Source organism: Styela clava, chromosome 5, assembly GCF_964204865.1.
Source record: "Styela clava chromosome 5, kaStyClav1.hap1.2, whole genome shotgun sequence".
Taxonomy (NCBI): Eukaryota; Metazoa; Chordata; class Ascidiacea; order Stolidobranchia; family Styelidae; genus Styela; species Styela clava.
This window is the reverse complement of record NC_135254.1, coordinates 10,342,607-10,366,381: the sequence shown is the minus strand read 5'-3', so window position 1 is coordinate 10,366,381 and position 23,775 is coordinate 10,342,607. Positions and strand designations below refer to the sequence as shown.

The window sequence follows — 23,775 nt, the reverse complement described above, 5'->3', positions numbered from 1 at the left end:
TATTAGGCAAATAACGCAATAGAATAAAAAAGTACAAATTTCATTGCTGTTTACAAAATTTCAGTATTCGATATATACATATATATATATATGTAACAAACAAAGATACCAGAGTATTTTAGTAAATATACATAACAATCACCTGTTTTTGTATTATTTAAGACGGACCAAACCCAATCCATAACCGACGAGAGAGAAGTATAGAATCCAGGATGTTTATTACCGCATCCCCATCCCCAACTAACTATCCCAACTTGCATCCAATATCTTGAATGCTGAATTCCAAACTGTATTGAATGATTGGTGTAGAAAAAATGTAATTAACTCCTACTTCTGTGTTTGTATATTAGAGCTTTGCTAGCTTCTTATATAAACAAGAACAGATAAGGAAAAAAAAAATATCAAAACTATTAAACAAAAATAAAAAATACCATATTTATCAATACTAATAAAAAAACGGAAAATATAAATTCACTGTCATATAACAACTTTTTATATAACATATAGTCCTCCAGTTTATATTGCTCACCCGTTTCACAAGTGGTCCTCCACTGTCTCCTTCGCAGGCATCAATATTTTTAGATTTATCAGCACTTTTTGCGCAAATCATGCGATCTGTGTATCTTGCGCTTTTGTCATCTTTTTGCATTAATTTCACGCTGTTGATGCATCTGTTTCAAAAGCAGTCATTTATACAAGTTTGGTTGATGCTAAGTCGTAAGTTCTCCACTCATAGTTGAAAGACTACCAATGAGAGAGTTTCATGTGATTATAAAAAAAAATGATCATAAATGTGGGAAGAAAATTATACAAAAAAGAAAGTCGGTTTAATTATTAGGAGATAGGTCAATTGGGGTTACATTTCGTTGATTGGAACGCTAGGTTTTGATCTTGTCTTCAAAGATTTCTTACAAATGTCGACTGAATAAATATTTAAATTCTATATGACATATTATTTGAGATGAGTAAGCCGCGCCGAGCAAAGTTCGAACTCTATACTGAATATTTATCTGTAATCAAAATTTTATCTTAGCAAAACTGCGTGTACACCAGCAATATTTAGTACGGCAAGCCAAATATCAAATGTATACATTTTTTGAAAAATTTACATTTCGTCTTTCTGTACTTTTAATCGTCCTTCCTGCATCGCTTTTGGTTTATCCCAATGTACAAATCCAGAACTTCGTTTCCATCCAAAGCCAGTTACCATTGTTTCATCACCAGGTCTCACGGGAATGTTTGGATTGTTTCCTCGTACTGTTTGCGAAACAAGAGTGCGATGCTAACATATATATGGATAAGAAAACCAAAACATGTGTACAATCTGTCAAAGTAGGCTACCGGTACCACAATCTTCAAGACTATCGCAAATGCGTACAGGCCATACAGTGCGTAATCATTGATGACGTCAACGCAAATAAAAACGAATCCCCTAGTGACCCAAATATCTCTGAAGTAAATGAAGATAATAAGTCTTCTAGCAAAAGATACAATCGTCAAATTTGCTTTTCAATTAATATTGTTGAAATGAATTATAAAAAATAAATTTTGCTACTTCGCTGCTTTTTATAACAAAAAAATTTACTGCTCACTGTTTTGACTGCAGAGATTTTTATCATATCTTTCCAAAATATTAACTGGAGAAAACGGGTGTCCTTTCATGCATGGAAGACAGACAGGACGGACATACCGAGTAAATGTCAAGGATCCAGAACTTGTCTGTGAATCTACAACAAACTTATTTCCAACAATTTTGAGACGTTTTCCAATTCGAATCTACAACATGAAATATAAATGAATAAAGTTATTTTGCAACAAAGAAACTTTTTCGCTATTTGAAAATCAACGTTATTTAAATAATGAATTAAACATTCTTGAAATTCCTCATATTGTTTATATCTTTCGCTGAAATGCAATTTTTGACGTATTTAGTAGTATCTACCATCCACTTGGGTACTAATTTCGACTTATATATTATAGTGGTATTTTTCAAGTATTTAGTTATTTTCTTATATGATTTCAAAATATAATGTATGATCACAACTTAATTATGAAAAAATGGCAAAGATTAGTTTCCCTGTTATCTGTCGTCTACATTTTACGTCACACATCGAACCAAATTCAAAAAAGATCGATGAATTAAATTGACCCAAAACTCACACATAAATTTTCCAATGAAATACATCACAGGGTTTAAAATATAAATAGCAGATTAGAGTGATATAGTCCAGGAAATTAATAATAATCTCTGGGTATCCGTTTTATTTGTATTTTGTCACAATGTGAATCACTATAACAGAAATGCCCTAAAATTATTCCAGTAGGCCGGAGATATAAATCAATAGCAAATATTTATATCGTATATCCAACTTACCAACGCAATATCATAATCATATGAGCTTCCATCAAATTTAGCATGAGCATGTAGATGCTGGGGTTCAAAAATGTTTATCCGATCTGGAATAACTTCACCAGGCATTGGATGTTTAGTCAATCCTGATACGCAATATATGTTTTGAAATTTACTTTTATACTTAACAACGAGTTGTTTTCTAAGTAGTTTAATGAGTTATTGGAAATAACATAACGTTGAATTATAGTTAGAAAATTGTTATAGTTGTGACACAAATGGATGGAAGGCATGAGTAGCTATGACTTAGCTATAACTAAAATTCAATCATAAATGAAACATATTTACCAACTGCAATCAAAAATCTTTTTTTCCAGTCTTTTTTAATGAATCCCATCGGAAATGTTTCATGAAATACATGCGCTGCGGATAATATCCATTTGTTGTTTATTATTGATCCACCTCCAAAGCCAGAATGTGGGTCATAAATCTAAATTAGCAATTTTATTAGCTATTGCAATTATTGTATAATAATATTTTATTGTAGATCAAAAACATTGGTCTTCAGATTTGGGTTGTTTTCCCAAGATTAATAAAAATGTCAAAATGAATATTGTTGAAATGATAAATGTAGTGTTTGAGCATATAAAGATATTTTACAAAAAAAAAAATTATGTATAAAAAGAAATAATTTACTTTGACTGCATAGAAAGAAGTTCTTATGATATGTTGTAGAGTTGATTGAAAAAGAGTGGATCGAACCACATCTCTTATGTCTTTGTGTTAGTAAGTTTATATACACGGAGTACGAAATTACTTAGTTATAGGTATATTGATTAGGTAATATTAAGTGTATCGCTATATGGCCCAGATATATGACAAATGAATGCAAAACCTTTGAATCCAAAGTCAAGGTTTTAGCTTCCAAAATGAATTTTAAAATAATAATAATCCCAAAAATACTCAAGATACCCATTGTTCAAGCTTGATTAGCGTCATCGAACGTCTTAATTAAAATGAACATTTTCATACAAATAAAATCTAAAATCGACTCGGATTTTACTAGAAAGTGACTCACCTGGGCTGTAGAATGTTTTTTATTGGTAAATAATAAAATTTGCCAGGGCCACGCGCCGACTTGTACTTCTGTGCCTGATATCACTTTTCCAGATAGCATGCTCTTTTCTTTTTGCTCAGTTTGTCCACAGGTACTCAGTGCTATATATATATATATATAATAGTAACAGTTAAAACAGGGATTAGTACTATTTTTTTACCATAGTTATTGCAAAGTTGTCTAAAAATCTATTTAGGTAGAGCGGTGCCAAAAATTACATTAATCCATTGCGTTTAGAGGCATCACGTAAAATATTGAACAAACTAAAATATTGAATCATGAAGACAGATATTTTGAAATAAAAATTTTAAAATATTTAACTGCTTTAATATTGTAGGTTAAGTCAAAGATCAAATGACCATCACATTTATTTTTCCCACCTATGCATCTGGGTACGTATCCAGACCATTTTCGGTTGGAACGGCATTTTCTTGTTGAAGGTCCAGTAAGAACAAATCCTTGATCACAACCGTATGTTACTGTTCTTCCATATACAAAAACCTTGCCAATTATGTAACCATTTTCAGGGTGTAACAGAGCCGGGCACGGGGCACCTGGTATTGCAAATTTATGAGTAGGCAAGTTATTATATATTTTGTTGTGTGTAATTGTTAAATTCGTCTGTCAATTGTAACTTCATGAATGGAAAATCTATGTTGTTATGTATGTGCGATATTTTTTATTGAAACCTCTATAAATGTTGTTGCCTACGACTGTACAGATGCGTGAAAGATTCAGGATTGCATAATTGATGAAACATTTACTTAGTTAAGACTTCGAACAAATATCGTTCCCTATCATCGAATAAACTGTTATTTGAGATCTAATAATAAGTGTTGCTAATATTGTTACATTGAGTCGGTGTGATTGTTGAGGTTTGGTATAGTAACTCACTTGGATTGAAGCATGACTTTCCGCACCAGTCATCACAAACGCATCTCTTGTTTCCTCCTTTACAATCAGCATCATTTTGACACGGTTTTCGACATTTTCTTTCTGCCTCAACCATTGACAAATCTCGCTTGCATGACAGCGCTTGTAATACAATTATCAAGTTATAAATGATTGAAGATTGTTGATAAATTAGTAAATAAAACTACCTATGCAATATGGTGCGGGATCCGACCATTTTCTATCTTCCAGGCATGTTACAGTAGGTTTGCCTTGAATTCTATAACCTCTGTCGCATTTGTATGTAAGTATTGTTCCAACTGTATATGGAAGTGGCTTAGATGTTATGATATCTCCGTATTGCAACTTCTCGATCGCTTCACAATATTTATCTACAAAGTTTAAAAATATTACTGTTGTAAAAGTAAGCATTACTTAGATTTGTATCAAATAATGTCAAACATCTGTGGAAATTTTTTCATATATCTTACATTTCAAAAATACAACTATCCAGCGGTAGATTCAGAGCTACTATAATTTTATATTCAATATAACGTTGGTCAATATTTCACTAAGACAAAAAAAAATAATATGCATAGAATGCAATTCAATTTTGTAAAATATATTCCAATTTTGGAAAACAAAAAATGTCCTGATTGCTTAGTGGAGAAGTTCATATTTCAAAAACTGAGAAAACCCGTTAAACTGAATCGATATCTGAATTGTACCAAATAAATTTCGTCCTGAAACTTATAGTAGAATTGAAGTAATTATTGCAATTATATATTTTCAAAACAGCACAATTACAGACCTTCAGCAACAACATTATAAAACCATGAAACCAAAATTATACAAATGAACCAATACGATCTCTTCTTTTCCATCATTGTACAATCTATCCAATAAAATCATTAAAAACTAACTAACTAGTTAGGTTATTAGTACAATGCTGTAATATATGCGAGCATGTTTAATGAAAAAAAAAAATGATCACGTATTTCTGTCAATGATTAAAAGCGATGTAGGTATAGGACTATATCCCTCGATCAATAAAACATTGAAGAACAAGAAAACCCGTGCTGTATTTTATTGCAAAATTCAACAAACTGATAAAACCTGGTAACATTTGAAAGAATTTTTTAACGTAATAATCGTCATTAGTTTTTGTCAAAAACCAAATTTTACAATACTCATATAATCATTTCTTGTCATCTGCTTATTCACAACCTTGTCATAGAATTAATATGAAATAGCTTCAGGCTAACGCAAATTAAAATAGCGACAAATCATCTACAAGGTAAATTTTCACAGTTTAGTTTCGTCACGACATATCTCAACTAGAAAAACATATATTTTTACGTCCTAATCGAATCAAAACTAGATATACAAAAATTCTAAAAATATCTGTATTCCCGTATTTTCAGAAACGATATCCAATTTATATTTGTTATATATATAACATAAAGGAATCAATATTATTTTTGCATCCCGATATCTATCAGAATATAAAAGAAGCTCAAAACTTTCGACCATAACAAAACAAGTCTCGTCTTAATCTGTTTGTATGTCAAAATAGACCTAATAGGCCTTAGGCACAAAACTATTTTTGGTATATTATATTTGGTGGTAAGCTACTAAAGGGTTATTAGCCATGAAAATCAAATTAAGGACAAAAATATGATATATAATTATTTTTATTATTATGTTAAACCCAGTCCAGTCTAGTTTCCTGGGGCCATTTTGTATGGTCTCTCTCGGATTTTTTCATTATTGTCAACCATTAGGCCTTAGAACGTCACTCATGGCTTTCTAAAAGCGAATGCTAGAGTACTCTTCCGCAAGATGACGTTAATGCGCGTATACAATATAAGTTTACATATGCAACCTTATTTCCAAATATTTGTAAAGGGACAACCTTGTACTTGAGTGTTATTGCATTTGGTAGAAGGTCAAGCACAAATAATAGAAAATTATTTTCAATTTGATCGTTTTCTTGTGTTATGTGTCAACAAAACAATACCACATTCATTATCAGGGCTAAAAAAGTTACCGCGATATTCACAATTGTATCTACGGAATTTGCAAACTCAACATTTCATTTGACGTATATATGACTTCGAGCCTCGTTTGATATATATGAAACAACTACGAGACATATTATTCGAGACATATACTTACCAAAATTCTTCCCCAAAAAATATTGCTTCCGCTAACGTTAAATTTTCCACATACGAAAGGCCGAAAACCGTAAACTTGAAAACTCGTAAACGCGTGTAATGATATTTGTTTTATTAGGTTAATTTATTGTAGTGCTTGAAAAAGAGTTGTCCAATTCAATTCGATTTTAATATTCTAATATCGCGATCTTCGAGTGTTGTTTTTCCTGTTTATATGAATACCGAATATGGCGCACATATCCTAGCAACGCCCTATATGTTTTAACTTAAATCATTTCACAATTATTTTATTTTTTATTGTAGTCGAAGGCAACCGTCCCATTGACCCGTTTGTTTCCCGTGGGTACGTACAATCTGTTGCTAGCAAAATTATAGGGAAGACAGTTTAGTAACAAATTGAAAATTTCGGATTTCATGTGTATGTTGCTCATTATTTAAATTACATTATCTCTGAACTATCAACGTTTGTCGCCTCTTCCACTTCCTCCGGTCACCGTCCTCCCACTGTCCGCGGTCATCGTTTAGCCTAACCGGCAAACAACAAATGTATATCGTTCGTATAGTTTTATTCGGTATTCCTCTGTTATTCTTGCCATATGTACCTTTTCTATTTATCATGCAGTAATCTAATACTAACATGTATTTGGTCCGGATTTAACCTTTATTACAATTTATAAAAATATTATGTTCGAGTTTTGTGGGGATTTAGAACGAATTAGGAAATTTAGAGGTAAATGCGTCCTTTATGTAAAGAATTTTCTAAAGACTGCTTTTCAAATTTATTGTCACGCCGACTTTTAAACGAATTAAGGGAGAAACGCGTTTTTATTAGATTGTGTATTTTGCAATAGGATTTTGCTAATGTGACAATAACTCTCTTGTACTGATATAGACTTTGCGACGCAAAGAGATTGAAATTGCTTCGCACCTACCAGATTAATTAAACTCAAAACTCGTTTCGCGGGCACACCATTCAAAATTGGTTTTTCTCCTTATTTCACAATTTTTCTTTGCGGGCCCGCGGGCCGCATTTCGCACACCCCTGCTGTAAGCTATGTGAACACTGACATCAATACTGATTAAAAGACAAGGTCGCGGGTTTCTTAAAAATATCGTATCCTACTTGTCTCACGTGTCCCCCTTGTACCACGTGTCCCACTTGTCACACTAATCCCACTCGTTCCACATGTCCCACTTGCCCCCATGTCCCACTTGTTCCACGTGTCCCACGTGTCCCATGTCCTACTTGAACTGTTTATAAAAATATTTATTAATTCAAGTTTTTTAAGGGTGATACATACATTGGAGATATACCGATACCGCATTTATCGCCGATATTCCGATACCGATCCGATATCGACACGCCTATATTCGGCGACGGAGAAAGTGATACAATCGACCGGGCCCACATGTCATAAAATTGTAAATAAGTTTGCCAATGACAAAAAAAATCTGCAAAATTTGGAGAAGTTTTTCAGTCTCCACACAATAATACAAAAAGCGGTATTACTCAGAATATTCATGAACATAACCCTAACATACTTTCTATAGTGAACGATTCTACTGTTTTTTCAAATTTCGGATGTCAACGCCAAGAAATTAGGAATGGTGGGACAAGTGAATTCTATAAAATTGTCCACATGTTATCGACCCATGGCTCACGGTCCTAATTTGTCGGGTACGCAATCTTCTCCCACAAGAGCAGAGGAAAAGGTGCAACCGGGGATGAATCATAAAACGGCAGAAATGGAAAAAGAGGAGACATTGAATGAGTACAAATATGAAATTCCTCTTCGGTATGAAGATTTTCTAGCTTTGCAAGACTGCATTAATATTTTGAAGGTAAAAATTTCAATCAAAGTATGTTTACAATGCCCCAAGGGCCAAAGTCAGATCTGTATTTTTTGAAGGATAATAGCACAAACGTAACTAAAGTTCAAAATAGATATAAAATAAATTTTGTTGATGATTGCGTAACATGGTCTTATACAAATTTTACGACAACATATTATCAAGGCGGTGAAAAATTGAAAATTGTGTATTATAAAAAAGGCAAATTTTGTAATAGAATAAAAAATGGAAAGCAAAAAGTTTTCGAGCCAATATCTCCCAAGCCATGTGTGGATTCTATTTTAATTAAAATTGGTGAGATATTATTCTGATAGCAAGACTTCTACCGATTATTCACGTCGTGTTACTTGGATAGAATCTTCTAACATGAATACGTACCCTCCAGTAGCACTTATTGAGTACAAACGAAGTTTTTGAGATGTTTCACCACACGTAAATGCTCAAGATAAAACGCCAGAAATACGTTAACGTCTTTGCAAACGTTGGAAACAATTCAGCAGCGGGCTCCATATGAAAGCGCAAAAAACATTTATACCCACCTTCAAAACAAGAATGCAAGTTTAATAGATACCCCGACAAATTTGTCTCAGATACCTAATTCAAAATACAGTTCTAAATCTTGCAGCAGTCATGCCAAAAATTATGCAGACGAAGTGGGTGTTGAATATTGGGTGTTGGGGGTGTTGAATATTTCAATATCCGATTCTTTGATACAAAAAAATAAATAGTTTTTTGGGTTCTCATCCTGTTAACGTTATATTTTTTACATCAAATCAACTACTGGATATTAGAAAATGCTGTTTGTATGGATCAAATGTTCTGGGGGCAGATATAACTTATAATCTAGGTAAAACATTTTTAACAGCAACCGTTTTCAAAAAGCTGCGCCTGAGACCAATGCTAATACGATTTCTCCGAAACTGAATTGTTAAATTATTTGGAACCCATTGGCCAGGTACGCTTTCATACTTGCAAAGTCGCTTCCCACCGCTATTAAAAGAACAAGGTATGGAAATACAAAAATAACATTGGTCGCGGCTGGACGAACAACAATTGTGAGTCACTTATCATGCAATTAAAAGAACAGCGGAATGGCAGCAGACGAAACTTCCTGATCTAATAAATCTGATCTAATTCTGGGTGAATTGGTTTGCTCACCCCTATACTGTTGTCCGAAAAGCATTCGTTGGAACCGGTCATATGATTTGTAATCCAATTTTAAAAGCGCGTTTTCTCTGGAGCGCCATAACTGGTCAAAAATGTCTTCTAACCAAAGTAAACAGCATACTGAATCCTTGAATAAATACATCGGAAAAAGTCTGTGAATCGATCAATGAACAACTTTTTATAAATATACCACCCCTAAATGAGGGAAAAAAGAAAGGTCAAAGAAGGCGAATGTAAGCCAAACAATCTCGCAGTCATTCATTAAATAAGTTATTGTTGGATATTTGATTTTTTGAAATTAATATGACGTTTTTGTAGCAACCTAAAACATATTATTGTATATGTTACAAAATAATACAATCTGTATAAATCTAGTATATTGATAAAGTTTTTGCAGCATAATAAATTTTTTGACTTGTGCAGATTTTGCGTTTTGTTGTATACTAGTACTTTGAACATGCCATATAGTATGCTAATTCATTTTTTGCATTTTTGTTTTTCACTTTTCGAGTTCTTTGTGTGGTATTTCTCATATTTTCTCTGATTTTCGTTCTTTTTTTGTAAACTTAGAGCAATAGGAGAATAATTCCGGTAGTTCGTAGATTAATATAGTAGGCAAAAGTCAGTCCTGAGCAGATGTTGAAATTATCTACCCGACCAAGAAATCATTGTCCCATTTGGCATGAATGCTACCATATTATTTAATGTGATTCTTATCATTCTGTTGGATTTTCTCTTCCCGATTTTCTATGTAACAGTAATACTTCATATTTCGCCTGCCAAGATAATTGTAAACTTATTTCAAGCATCGATTGCTTTTACTATTTTATGCCATTTTTTTTTATATTTTATGTCAAGTTTTTATTTTTAAGTCGTTTTGCGATTAACAATGACTAAGAGGGCGTTTTTTAATCTGTCACGGGCTTCTTACAACAAAACTTATATTGTTTTCGGTTTTAATTTTAGTATTTTGTTCTGTCGCTTTTCAATCAAAAAAACTTTTCGCCGCGGATTAACTCCTTTATTTGTCTTTGTCTTGCCGGTGAATTTATAATATCTCTTACTGGATTCACAATTCTGTGCGAGTCAATAAAATGAATTGTCATCGTCAGGCTAAGGTGTTCAAGGCTTAAATATCACGACACGCTGACGAAAATAATCGACGATTCTGTCAAAATTCAATCCCACGAATTTCATAAATGCCAAGTGGAACACGTGGGACAAGTGGGACACGTGGGACAAGTGGGACACGTGGCACAACTGTGACAAGTGAGACAAGTTGGAAAAGTGGGACAATTGAAACACCTGGGACAAGTGAGATGAGTGGGACATGTGGGACAAGTGGTAAATGTGGGACACGTCAGACGAGTGGAATACGTGGGACAAGGGGGGCAAGTGGGAGACGACATTTTCTAGACATTGGGAAGATCGTCATAGTTTAACTTTAAAAGATCATGTAAATAGAGATATGGTTACAAACGTACATATAGCTCAGAAGATGCATATACAGTTAACTATAGCGAATATATAGGCAATTAGGTGATTTGCATACACAGCCAATCAACTCATTTGTATTTGCAAGTATGCTTGGTATCAAAAATGTCAAATGAAATATCTTCCATTTTCTAATTTGGAGAATTTGCTAAAATTTCTATTACCCCCTCGCCGGCAAAACGGTTACTCGCCAGCAAAACGACTACAAAATAAATTAGACAAAATAGAGTTCGGATTATAACAAATAATATCAATTTTACTCTAATTTGGCTAGTTTTGGCTTTGTTAAAACATTTAGCTATTCAAAAAACTAAAGAGAAAAAAAAGATAAAGAGACGTGAGCTAATTATATCCAATAATCGTAATATATTAGTTTCATTCTAAGCTCCGGTAATATAAGTAAAGAAATAACTGGGTCGTGACGAAGAGCCTTGGCCCATTAGCCCCAGCCTGTGATCTGTGGGTCATTGAAGAGTCACCACCCCTGAGGGTTTCACGAGCACAATTGGAATAGTGCAATTATTCTCAAATAAAAGAAATCTATTTAAGAATTTATTTTCGGCATAGTATTTTTCACACTGCCACCTACTCAATGAAGTTGTCAAAGGTTATAAAAACAAAAGAATCTGTGGAAAAACTACCAAAGTTTCCCTTTTTTTCTAATGAGGATCAATAAAGATGACGGATCTGGGGCTTTAAACTTTAACGTGAGGCGTTCAAGTATTTTCTCTCTATTCATTTGATCGAAAACCTTGACGCATATTTGTCTGAGTCAGCTTAAAACTCTTCAAGAATGAGAAGAAATATGATGAATAATAATGAATATGATGATTTGTTTAAGAAGAACCCAAACAAAAAAATTCATGAACATGTTACAGATTCGTATGCAGGCTCCCATCTCAGTTTTCCCTTGCATCGTATTGTTACTGTCTTAGGAGAGTTTTTGCATTTTAGTACAAGACGATCTCCTGGTTCAACTTCTATAGTGTCACTGTCTTGATGATTTTTCACATAAACTTCATCTTCCATATCGATGGTGAACAAAAGACATCCGACTTCTGTTAAACCAGTTGGAATAAAATTGTTGAAATTATTCTGATAGATTGGATATACCTATTTCTCAATGAAAAAAGTCGATATTTATATAATAAATATTCGTTTGTGTCAATGATTTTACAATATACTGAGATTGTACTGACTTAATTTTTCGAAATGTATGCACGTTTAAAGGCGAATCCTAAAAATAAAATGAATTAATTAGAAATTTGCCCATAGGTATTACAGTATATATATATTGCTGTACGAGAATATACATTTCATTACACATTGTCACGTTTTTTGTTTACAAATGAGAAAAAGTATTAAAACATTTGCACTGATTACCTTTGCATATTCCTGGTTTTTCAGACCACTGACCATTTCTTCGACATTCTATCATGAAAGGTCCGTCGAGTTTGTATGATTGGTTACAAGAAAAACGTATGGACGTACCAGGTTCATACGGTGGAGAAGCCCCTGTAGGTATAACGGTAATTTGTCCATTTCGTAACCTTGGAATGTTAGGACACTTTGCACCAGAAACTAGGAAACAAAAAAGATTGTCGTTAAAATTAAAAAAAGGTTTTTCGGTGAATCGGTTTACCGACACCATGTTTTTACTTTTTATTCATTAAATGATTGTAAATCTTTCCGAACATTTCTAAGAGTGAGTAGTTTTTCTCTCGGTTAATAATTACTGACAAAACCAAATAAATATTGAACCATTTTGGCGGTCTTATTCTTAGATAAAATCATTATTTTTAATCCTCTATGTGAATGTGGTAACCACCACCTATTTACGACAAAGAGAACCGTCTTCTGGGACTAAACCGTTTAGTGTGATAAAAATCAATAAACATATACCATGTTTATATATCGTGATATCAATTGAGCGTCCATCAGGATCTTTCCATTTAGTTTTTATCTCATTCGGTTCTATCACGTTTGAATATGTACGTACTTCGTACTGGTGTGACGGTTTACCCAGCGGAATACTATACCCGCCAATGAACCAATTTCGCTTGTGGAGCCCTGGTAAAAAAATACTACATTTTATATTTTTATAAATATTTCTGTTCATATTCATATTGCTTGATGAATTCATATCGACAAGCATGAAAATACTTCTCTCTTTCAAAGTGTGATCATGTATGTTTTTATTGGGTACTCCCGAAGTATGTGAACCAAGATAACGGACACCGTAACGTAGTATATGTACCAGGTTAAGGTTAGGAGATAATTTCAGGTACAAATAATACGGGAGTCACTTGGAGAGTCCCTGAACTCACAACAAAACTAAAGTAGGAAAATTGGAATATATTATGGCCTAACGCTAACCTGTTACACATACTACGATCTGGTGTCCGCCATCTTAGTTCACATAATTTGGGAGTACTTTTTATTGTACCTTTTACCATATCTTCTGATACACTCCTTTTTAAATTACCTAATGGATATTGTATATATTTTGACCATAATCTCATTGAATTATGTTTCTGATATTATATACCGACATTAATTCCAAACGCTTTCAATTAGATATGTATTCTTTAAATTTCACCTGAATGATATTCATAGAACAGATACATATCGAAATCATTTTCTTTCCTGTATATCTGGCGTTTTTCTTCAAATGTTAGAAGTCCGGACACAGGTTTATATACCCCTTCAATTTTTTGTAAATAATTATCCTTTGATGTTTCAACAACATAATTGTTTACATTTTCTTTCCATTTTTCACAAATGAATCTCGACTTTTCGCTGCAGTCATCAAAGCGAATTTGCCAAGTCTGGAAACGGAAATAATAATTTCCGCAATTGTTACTTGTAGCTGCGCTAAGATCGAAATCAACTCCGCGTCCTCGTTCAAACTTCTCTCCATTTGACCAGAGCATATTAGAATCAACATTGTGCAAGCCAATCCAGAAGTTTGCGTAGTTTCCCCATGTATTGTCCCATAAAAAATCATTTACCCGTTTGCTCTGCACATTTGCTAAATGGCCTCCATCATTTTCGCATACTTTTTTTGCTCCTTCGTAATTTTTAGGACCAGAGTATTCACGATAGCAAGAGTCAACCAGTTCTTTGTAACCTTCTGAACAATTTTTCGTCCGCTGAGGAATTTCTTAAAGTAAATTATTGATTCATTGTAATATGAATTTAGGACATTCTATACATATTTCATTTGTCTTCAGACAAATCAATGCAACTTGATACATTGGACGAATTTGGCTATGGCTGCACGTTCTGGGCCGTTTTCTCATTATTCACGCTTTCCTATTCAAAATAATAAGCAAGATTCATGATCAGAAATTGATTGTTCATAGCAATTATTGCGTTTTCGAAAATTTTACTTTTTTATATTTTGCTTCTTTGTTCGTTTTTATTTAAACATTCATGATCATAGAATTGCAATTAGCATTCCAGCATCATTGAGTTCTTAAATGTTGATTTGACAAAGTATTATTGTGGTTGTTGAAAACATTTAATACTGCTCTCTTTATCTAATCTTTATTTTATTTCTAATTCAATTGATTTTAATTTAATTTTTGTTAAATATACATAATTTTTTTTATAAAACTAATATGACTTTCTTTTTTTCATATGATTTTGAACTTGCTCAGTTAAATTTTGGATTTTTGATAACGAACACATGTTATCTTTGGCATGTGTAAAAAAGAATAGGACGCTGAAATATTTTCAATATGGGATGCTGAAACACAATTGTGCCATTATGCTTACTGAACCCACTTATACATTCAGGTGGTGACCATGAAAGTCCCTTTTCAGTACATGTCGCTCGGGAATTCCCGCTTGTTCTGTAACCAGCATTACATAAGTATGATATTGTTGCACCATATCGAATTTTTGCAGGAGCTTTGATAGTTCCATGCGGGAAAGACCACGGTTTTGAACAAACTATTTCTGAAAAAAAAAATATATTTGAAAATATGATTCTTATTCGAAAATTGGATAAATGCTTCGGCATATCGCTGGAACGATTATGGTGGAAAATGAGGTGAGAGGCGTGGTCAAAATACTCTATCAGTAGAACTATTAGGGTTTCAAAAAAAGCGTTTTGTACTATGCCAAAACAAGATGATGAACTTGAATTAAATATAGGTATTTCGCTAACATAGTTAAACGCTTCCAGCGTTACTTAAAATAGTAGTAGTGAATATACAAATTTACTTTCTGCACAATTGCTACATGTTTTCTTTTAAAAGCTATATTATATGAACAGTCATGTGTATAAAATCGTCCACTAACCTTTCTCGCATCTTCGTCCTTTATAAAATTGTGTGCATGAGCAATAGGATTCCTTAATTTCATCGATGCACTGCCCATCATTCATGCAAGGATTTTCGTTTTCACATGGACTGACTGAACCAGTGAAAAAAACATGATTTATGTTGCCAAAATATTTTGGTTTTATTTTTGGTTAAACATTTGCTATTGTGATTTAACACTAAGCAACGTGTATTTGAAAAAACGTACAACGTCACAAACGTAAAATGTGTTAGTTAATAAATAGCAACGGAGCTTGTTTGCTTTTTTGTAATTCCACGGAAAACCGACTTAAAGCAATTTCGATTTTGATTCTCTTTTCAGATACTATGGAGCAAACTTTATAATTAATGCACTTGATATATATATTAGCACCCATTATTTTTATGGATATAGTAGACGCTAAAACTCAATAATGAAAAGTGTTTGTGTACCACATTCTTCTTTAACGAGTTCTATATCATCCATACTGAATCCTATATTTCCCTTCGCAATTATTTCGAATACAATCTTATTTTCTTCATTAGGTGTTAGGGATTTTTGAAAACCGACCCAACGATTTGTCGGAACAATAATTTCTTCAGGTGCGATTCCTTCGACACTGTCAAATTCAAAAAGTTGCAATGCATTATTATGTGAATGACATCGCATTGTAAATTACAATATCAACTTGCTTCTCAATATTATTTGATCAGACTTGAGACATAAACCGAGTCATCTGTTAAGTCTGCGATTATTATAATTTGAGTTTAATATGCCCAGTTACGATTACCTTTCACCATTCAATCCAACGTAAACGTCGTTATTGGATTTTAATTGATTTTGTACCATATAGTAAAATTGAAGACAATGCGTTACTTTGCTGGGAATGATTGGAGAACGTAATATTGCATTCTTTGAAGAACTTGACTGGGGTGGAAACGTCATGATATAACCTGATGTGTGAAAACCATAAATTAGAAAAAGTTATAAACTCTTAGATAGTCACCCTTTTGCCTAATGTTCCAAAATTTTGTTCCAAAAACTCCATACTCATTCACTTTCTATAATACGAAACACGAGGCAGTGAAAATACTATTTCACTTTATAAACATTAAATCACGAATGGAAAATTTTGAAGATGAATTATTCAATCTGCCATAACGCTATTATTTATAAGATTTGTCCTTATTTTGAAGGTTTGTCTGTCCTAGAAATTACTTTTGACCTTTTTTCCAAGAAACGTCTCAATTTAGACACGTGTCCTTATTTTTGTTTAATTGTTGGGGGCAGAGGTTTATTTACCGGGAACTTAGATTGATCACTTCGAATGATTGATATGCTAGAAAAGATATTTTATAACCGGGCTGCAGTGGCACCGGTTGCACTGGCATGAATACATTTTGTTTATTTACGTTTCGTTCTTTGTTACCTTATTATTATGTTTTCCTGGTGTCCTTATTTTTGGGTTCATAACGATGGCAGCCCTGCCTATAAGGCTGTTATTGTGCAAATTGATTTTAAAAATGAATTGCTTGTTACGCGCAGTTCAGAATTAATGCCCGATATGTTCAATTCAAATTTTGTCTAGTGTATAAAATGTATGGTAGTATAATAATATTGCAATGTAAAAGCTTGAATCGATAAAATATAAATCAATAACAGAGATGTCTGGGGCTTTAAATTTCTAAAACTTCTATAAAAAATACTAATTTTTTAGTATAAAGTGTTTTGAAAAAACATAACACTTACTAGGTAGACCTAATCTTGAATCTGATTCAAAATCTCTTTTCCATTCAACATCACCTTCGTTCGTGTATCCACAGAGTTTCCTGTCGGATTTATCAAAGTCACAGTTAACGTCAACTGAAAAGGCAAATGTACTTTATTATAATTTAAATTTAATCTAACTATAATAAAATAATGAGAGATGATTGCAAATATGATATAGGGTATAGAAAGAGCTCAAAGCATACAATGATTGACATTGAGTCATGATTGGAAATTAATACCAAGCATTTCCGGCTTGGGAGCCAAAGTCTGAGTCCATAGAGATGAGACAATTTCCAATTTTATTAAACTATGTAGTGTGGTCTTTCAGAATTTTTTATTTGAGGTTTATGTTTTGTAATAACTTATATTGGTTATGAATATTTCATAATATTATTTAGCAAATATTATTGAATATTCTTCGTTTCAGCTCATCATATATATATATATATATATGTTGCATATATATCGTACTTGTGCATTTAGGTGGAGGAGGATTCCACAACCCATTCTCAGAGCAAGTTAATAAAGAATTTCCTGATATTTTGTACCCATCGTTGCACACAAAAAATACAATCGATCCCACTTTGAACGGTTCTGAACCTTTAATTGTTCCAGATATTATACTTGGTAACGGGCACAAAACTTCTAAAATACAAATAAATATAAATAGTATTACTCCCCGGTGCAATTTCTTTATTATCTATCTGTATAGATTATTTTTAAAATTTCAATATCGCTATAATTCTAACAAAACTAAAACGAGAATATCGGTCGGAGACCGAAGACTTATAGATCGGAGGTTAGGGGATCCCCGAAACAGCGCTCTTACTCCATAGTGACACCGTGTGTCGCATCACTAATTAAATAATAACTCGTTAATTATACGACATAATTCATCGAAAATCAATAGACTTCTGTTTCGAACTATGATGAATGAACATGCAAAATTCGGAGCAGATTCAACCTCGCTTTCGTAAGATATCGCGTGTATCTAACAAACAAACAAACAAACAAACAAACAAACAAACAAACAAACAAACAAACAAACAAACAAACAAACAAACAAACAAACAAACAAACAAACAAACAAACAAACAAACAAACAAACAAACAAACAAACAAACAAACAAACAAACAAACAAACAAACAAACAAACAAACAAACAAACAAACAAACAAACAAACAAATACCTAATTGGTACTATGTCATAAAAATACATATGTTACCTGACTCACAGTTGATGGATTCTCCTGACCACGCACCGGAAGACATACAACGTCGTCGATAAGTTGCATTCGAAACGGTAAAGCGAAATTCTTAATATTTAAGAGCACCATTGTATATCGGAAATGGAGATATTTCCCTTCTATCTGGAAACCCTCGGAGCTTCTTAGTAAAGTTAAGAGCACTTGGGCAACCGTCATGTGGTCAATTTGTAACACACAAATACTCGAATCAATTCAATAGACCCGTCAAGATGTTTTTAGTTTTTATAAGTGGTGATAACTGCGTCAAATTCAGAGATGGCCAAACATGACTAATGTATAACAAGTGTCATCACTTCAAAGTAAATATATTCCTTGCTTGGGAAGATAAAAATTGACAAGGTAATTGGAAAAAAACATTAGTATGGATTGTCTATTGTGATAGACGTGATAGATATGTGCTTTGTTTATACAGAGTAAAAGTTTAATCTGATTGTAGTGGTATAGCTGTATTGAAAAAGTGGGTCCGCACTCTACGTGTCCTTACACCAGTACTTTACGTAAATCCACTGACGTCTTCATAGCTCAATAAACACACAATAGAATTAATAGATTACAATGCCAAATATTCGTATATTGTAAAGTTAAACAATCGAGTTGATCCAAATAACAGATAACGAAATACACTTAAAACCCTAACGCAATTATATATGTGCGAAACCAAAATGTTGTCTACGTGTTTATGATTGAATCATTGCATCATACCATTGGTACATGCGGTTGTCGAAAAAGTGATTAAGCTAAAATTCAAAACGAATTTAAACATCGAGTTGGACAATATTAATACCATACCTTGATCACAATAATACTCAACCCAATCTCCTGACAAATAACTTTCTCCTTTTATATATCCATTTCTTGGTATATGCGGTTGTCCACAATTAACAACAGTACACAAAAATTGAGGTAATGACCATGTTAAGTCTGACTGGCAAGTTATATCTGGGTTGCCCGACATGGCATAGCCTGAAACAAAATTAAATAAATATTTTGTCATTTTTAATGGAACTGCATTGATCGAAGCCTCCACACTGCAGTAATGATAAAGCCAAATTTCTAGCTCTTGTTAAAAGTTTGAAACGCGATGGGTTGATTCTTCCAAGAGAACACTAACATTAACTACTCAAAAAATGTTTTTGTATACAAATAGAGCTAGTGACACCCATAAAATTTCTTCATAATGTTTATTGAAGTGTGTTTCAAAATAATTACACCAAATCTCAATTGAGTTAACAAATTTAAAGTACACTTGTTGTTGGAAGTCTAGTAATCCAAAATAAGTCAACGGTATAAATACCAAACCAGAACTAACAAACCGACTTTGAAGATCGCAACGGCTTTGTCGAATACAATACCAAATATCTATCATAGAAGCAATTATACACTTTAATGTATCCCAGCGCCTCTGCCCAATAGAAGAAATTAGAGATGAATGCTTTTATGCTGACCTTGATTACAGGAAAACGTAATTACTTCACCCACTCGATAAACTTCTTTCCTTGCAATTGAGCTTGAATGTTCGTAGGCAGAAGGTTTTGAACAACTATCTATGTTTTCCGAAAGGTATCGACAATAATAACTGGTATTTTTTACGAATATTTGTAAAATATTTTTGCAACTATTCTGATTCTTCTTTGTTTTAATTATTCTATATGAATACTATAGATCTCGAGTTGTGACTCGATGCTATTGATGTTTTTTTTGAAACTTTTCACAATACTGAGTTTATTTAGAGTTGGTTGCTTCTTACATTGTTAAACCAAGTTAAAAAGCCTTTGGCTAAATATATCAGACAAGTTACGAAATAAAATAGTGCAAAACTTATATTTCATTAGTATTTAACAATATTTTCAGTATCTAATACCTCTATATATATTCGGTATGTGTTATGATTATTCAGCAACGGCTATCAAGTGCATAAAGGTAATTTATGACACAAACAAATATAACAGAATGTATTGGAAACTACACACAATTAATACCTGTTTTTGTTTTATTTAGGACGGACCAAACCCAATCCATAACCGACGAGAGAGAAGTATAGAATCCAGGATGTTCATTACCGCATCCCCATCCCCAACTAACTATCCCAACTTGCATCCAATATCTTGAATGCTGAATTCCAAACTGTATTGAATGATTGATGAGAAGAAAATAAAGTATTTTTCAACATTACGCAAGCAGACAAGAATTGTAAATATGAATCGTTTTACTGACTTTTTTTCATTGTGAACATGTCGCCAATCGATGATGAGGGAAGAAAGAGGTTTTACCTTTGCGTTCGTATATATTTGAGCTTTGCTTTCTTCATATATATTTATATATATAACTAGCAGCATATTAAATATCGGAAAATCTACTGTCATAATATAACTTTTGCTATAACCTAGTACTTCAAATAATATCTCACACCCGTTTCACAAGTGGTCCTCCACTGTCTCCTTCGCAAGCATCAATGTTTTTGGATTTATCAGCACTTTTTGCGCAAATCATGCGATCTGTGTATCTTGCGCTTTTGTCTTCTTTTTGCATTAATTTCACACTGTTGATGCATCTGTTATAAATGCAGTTATTTATACGATTTTGATTGATGTGGGAAGACTACCAATGATAGACATACAAATGACTGTATTGAGGAATGATCATACTTTTGGGAAGAAATACTATACAAGTAAGAAAGTCCGGTATTGTATTAATATATAGATCAATCGGGATCAAATGTCGACTGAACAAAAATATTTGTATTAAATATGACAAGTTTTTGAGATGAGTAAGCCGCGACGAGCAAAATTCAAAATTGTCCTGAATATTCACTAATGTTCAAAATTTTAACTTATCAAAACTACGGCGACCCAATTACCAAATATGAACATTATGTGTAAAATTTACTTTTCGTCTTTCTGTACTTTTAAACGTCCTTCCTGCATCACTTTTGGTTTATCCCAATGTACAAATCCAGAACTTCGTTTCCATCCAAAACCAGTTACCATTGTTTCATCACCAGCTCTCACGGGAATGTTTGGATTGTTTCCTCGTACTGTTTGCAAAACAAGAGAGCGATGCTTATATATATTGATATACATAGGAAAGCCAAAACTTGTATGCAATCTGTCAGAGTAGTAACCACGTACCACAATGTATATACACATTGATGAGCTGGGAAAATCGTAATAACCGGAACGCAGCAAATTTGTGAAAATGTAATATATATTTACAACATGACGCGGACGCTACCACAAATTTTTGTCTGTCCTAAGATAGAGCCGAAGGACTATAATGAAATATAAAGAAATTATCTGGCATATGTCTGTTCAAAATTACAAGAATATTTATACCAATTCAATACTAATGTGTTTATTAGAAAGGTATAGGATGAAATTTCACGGGGTCAGAGGTCGGCGAAACATCCATTACACGTTATTGCTGTGCACTAAATATTTGTCTGCTGTAATGTAAAAAAAGTTATGGCGTAACAATGCGTAAGCTAATAAGTAAGTTTACAAGATGTAATAGAACTAGACTTTCTATGACATAATTTTATTTCAACAACCGGAACGCAAATGCCATAAATTGTCTAACAACCGGAACGCCGTTCCGGTGCGTTCCGGCTACAGCTCATCACTGTATATACAAGACTAATGCAAATGCGTAACAGCCATAAAGTGCGCACTTTTCTATGACATCATAATAAAGAATTGATAAAAAAAAAATAAAAAAACGAACCCCTTGGAACTCACAAAAAATTTTTGAACGAAATAAGTGTAATATCCTTTTACCAAAAAATTCAATTCAATGCGTAATTATAAAAGATTTTTTACAAATTTATTACGTGAAGCTAAATCAGTTTGCTTTTCTATGATTATTATTAAAGTAAATTATAAGAATTTAATTTTGCTACTTCGCTACTTTTTATAAAAAAATTTACTGCTCACTGTTTCGACTGCAGAGATTTGTATCATATCTTTCCAGAATATTAACTGGAGAAAACGGGTGTCCTTTCATGCAGGGAAGACAGACAGGACGAATATACCGAGTAAATGTTAAGGATCCAGAACTTGCCTGTGAATCTACAACAAATTTATTTCCAACAACTTTAAGACGATTTCCAATTCGAATCTACAACATGAAAAATAAACCTTTAAACTTGTTTTGCAACAAAGTAACTTATTCTTTATTTGAGAATCAACGTTTTTCGAATAATAGATCAAACGTTCGTAACTTCTTACTTTGTTCATATTTGTCACTGAAATGCAATTTTTGAAGTATTTCTCGTAGTATCTAGCATTGACTTGCGTACTTACTCCGACTTGTGGTGTTGTTGTTTTTACAAGTATACAAGTATATTTTCTTTGTCGTATGATTTTTATAATATATGATCACAACTTAGTTATGGCAAGTCGTAGAGATTAATTTCATTGTTATGTGTCATCTAATTTTTAGGCCATAACGCATTGAACTCTCTTGGACAAATTCAAAGAAGAGTAATGAATCAGATTGCCCCAAAACTAACACATATACTTTCCGATGAAATACATATTTAAAATGCATTAAAATAGACCATTATTTTGAGAAGTCGTGAATCGCAATTTTACGGCGTTTAATATAAACAGCAGATTGGAGTGATTTTGTTCAGGTAATAAATAATAATAATCTCTTGGTATTCAATTTAGTTGTTTTTTAATCACAATGTGAATCGCTATAAAATAAAATGCCATGAAATTAATCAATTGTTCCGGAGATATAAATATATATTTTATAAATAAACTTACCAAAGCAATATCGTAATCATATGAGCTTCCATCAAATTTAGCATGAGCATGTAGATGTTGGGGTTCAAAGATGTTTATCCGATCTGGTATAACTTCACCCGGCATTGGATGTTTAGTCATACCTGACGCACAATATAAGTTTAAAAAATTACTTCAATACTATACAACGCGCCAACTAAATCTTTACTTATCGATCTTAAGATCGGTGAGTATGTTGAGAGGTATTTGTCTGTATGTCTGTATGTCTATTTGTCTGTTTATTTGTCTGTTAGATGAACGCGATATCTCAAGAAGGCAAGGTTGAATCTGCTCCAAATTGCATGCATTCATCATATCTTGTACCACAAGCCCATTGATTTTGGATGAATTACGTTGTATAATTTGCGAGTTATTATTTAATTAGTGATGGGACACGCAGTGTCACTATAGAGTCATGAATCGAAACCGCAGTTTCGATCGATAAGTCTTCGGTCTCCGACCGATATTCTTGTTTATTGAGTTACTGAAGATAACGCTGACATATAGTTATGAAATTGTTGTAGTTGTGACAGAAATGGATGGAAGGCCAGGAGGAGCTATGTTTTTATATAACTAAATATCAATAGTAAAAGAAAAA

General features: G+C 32.9%; 2 protein-coding genes across 4 annotated transcripts in view; both read right to left on the bottom strand.

Moving 5' to 3' along the window:
- Positions 1-23,775, bottom strand: part of LOC120345028 (CUB and sushi domain-containing protein 3-like) — a 37,554-nt gene that overhangs the window by 11,132 nt on the left and 2,647 nt on the right. Inside the window, exons 1-11 of one of the 3 annotated variants that reach the window (XM_078113261.1) lie at positions 5,170-5,303; positions 4,568-4,750; positions 4,362-4,502; positions 3,848-4,021; positions 3,429-3,568; positions 2,699-2,840; positions 2,375-2,496; positions 1,593-1,776; positions 1,110-1,257; positions 530-671; positions 143-287 (exon numbers count right to left, since the gene is read on the bottom strand). In XM_078113261.1, the coding sequence (XP_077969387.1) occupies positions 143-287; positions 530-671; positions 1,110-1,257; positions 1,593-1,776; positions 2,375-2,496; positions 2,699-2,840; positions 3,429-3,568; positions 3,848-4,021; positions 4,362-4,502; positions 4,568-4,750; positions 5,170-5,245 (1,597 nt within the window). In that variant the 5' untranslated portion in view covers positions 5,246-5,303. Of the gene's footprint in view, positions 1-142; positions 288-529; positions 672-1,109; positions 1,258-1,592; positions 1,777-2,374; positions 2,497-2,698; positions 2,841-3,428; positions 3,569-3,847; positions 4,022-4,361; positions 4,503-4,567; positions 4,751-5,169; positions 5,304-19,182; positions 19,357-19,838; positions 19,938-20,372; positions 20,518-20,802; positions 20,945-21,279; positions 21,428-22,322; positions 22,507-23,159; positions 23,282-23,775 lie in introns of those variants that run through there. The other 2 variants (XM_078113262.1, XM_078113263.1) reach the window with 2 other exon arrangements.
- LOC144422794 (complement receptor type 2-like) lies at positions 11,240-18,397 on the bottom strand. Its single transcript, XM_078112625.1, has 11 exons — positions 18,352-18,397; positions 17,597-17,770; positions 17,105-17,218; positions 16,146-16,308; positions 15,808-15,974; positions 15,356-15,469; positions 14,837-15,010; positions 13,647-14,210; positions 12,950-13,117; positions 12,431-12,628; positions 11,240-12,105 (listed from the first exon to the last, which is right to left on the bottom strand). The coding sequence occupies exons 1-11, from the start codon at positions 18,395-18,397 to the stop codon at positions 11,909-11,911; spliced, it is 2,079 nt and encodes a 692-aa protein (XP_077968751.1). The 3' UTR covers positions 11,240-11,908.

Coding starts and splice junctions, on each gene's coding strand:
- LOC144422794 (XM_078112625.1), bottom strand. CDS start 18,397: ATGTCTTCCGGTGCGTGGTCAGGAGAATCCATCAACTGTGAGTCAG. Junction 12,629..12,949: donor TATCACGATATATAAACATG/GTATATGTTTAT, acceptor TTTGTTTCCTAG/TTTCTGGTGCAAAGTGTCCT. Junction 12,106..12,430: donor AAAACCAGGAATATGCAAAG/GTAATCAGTGCA, acceptor CTGGTTTAACAG/AAGTCGGATGTCTTTTGTTC.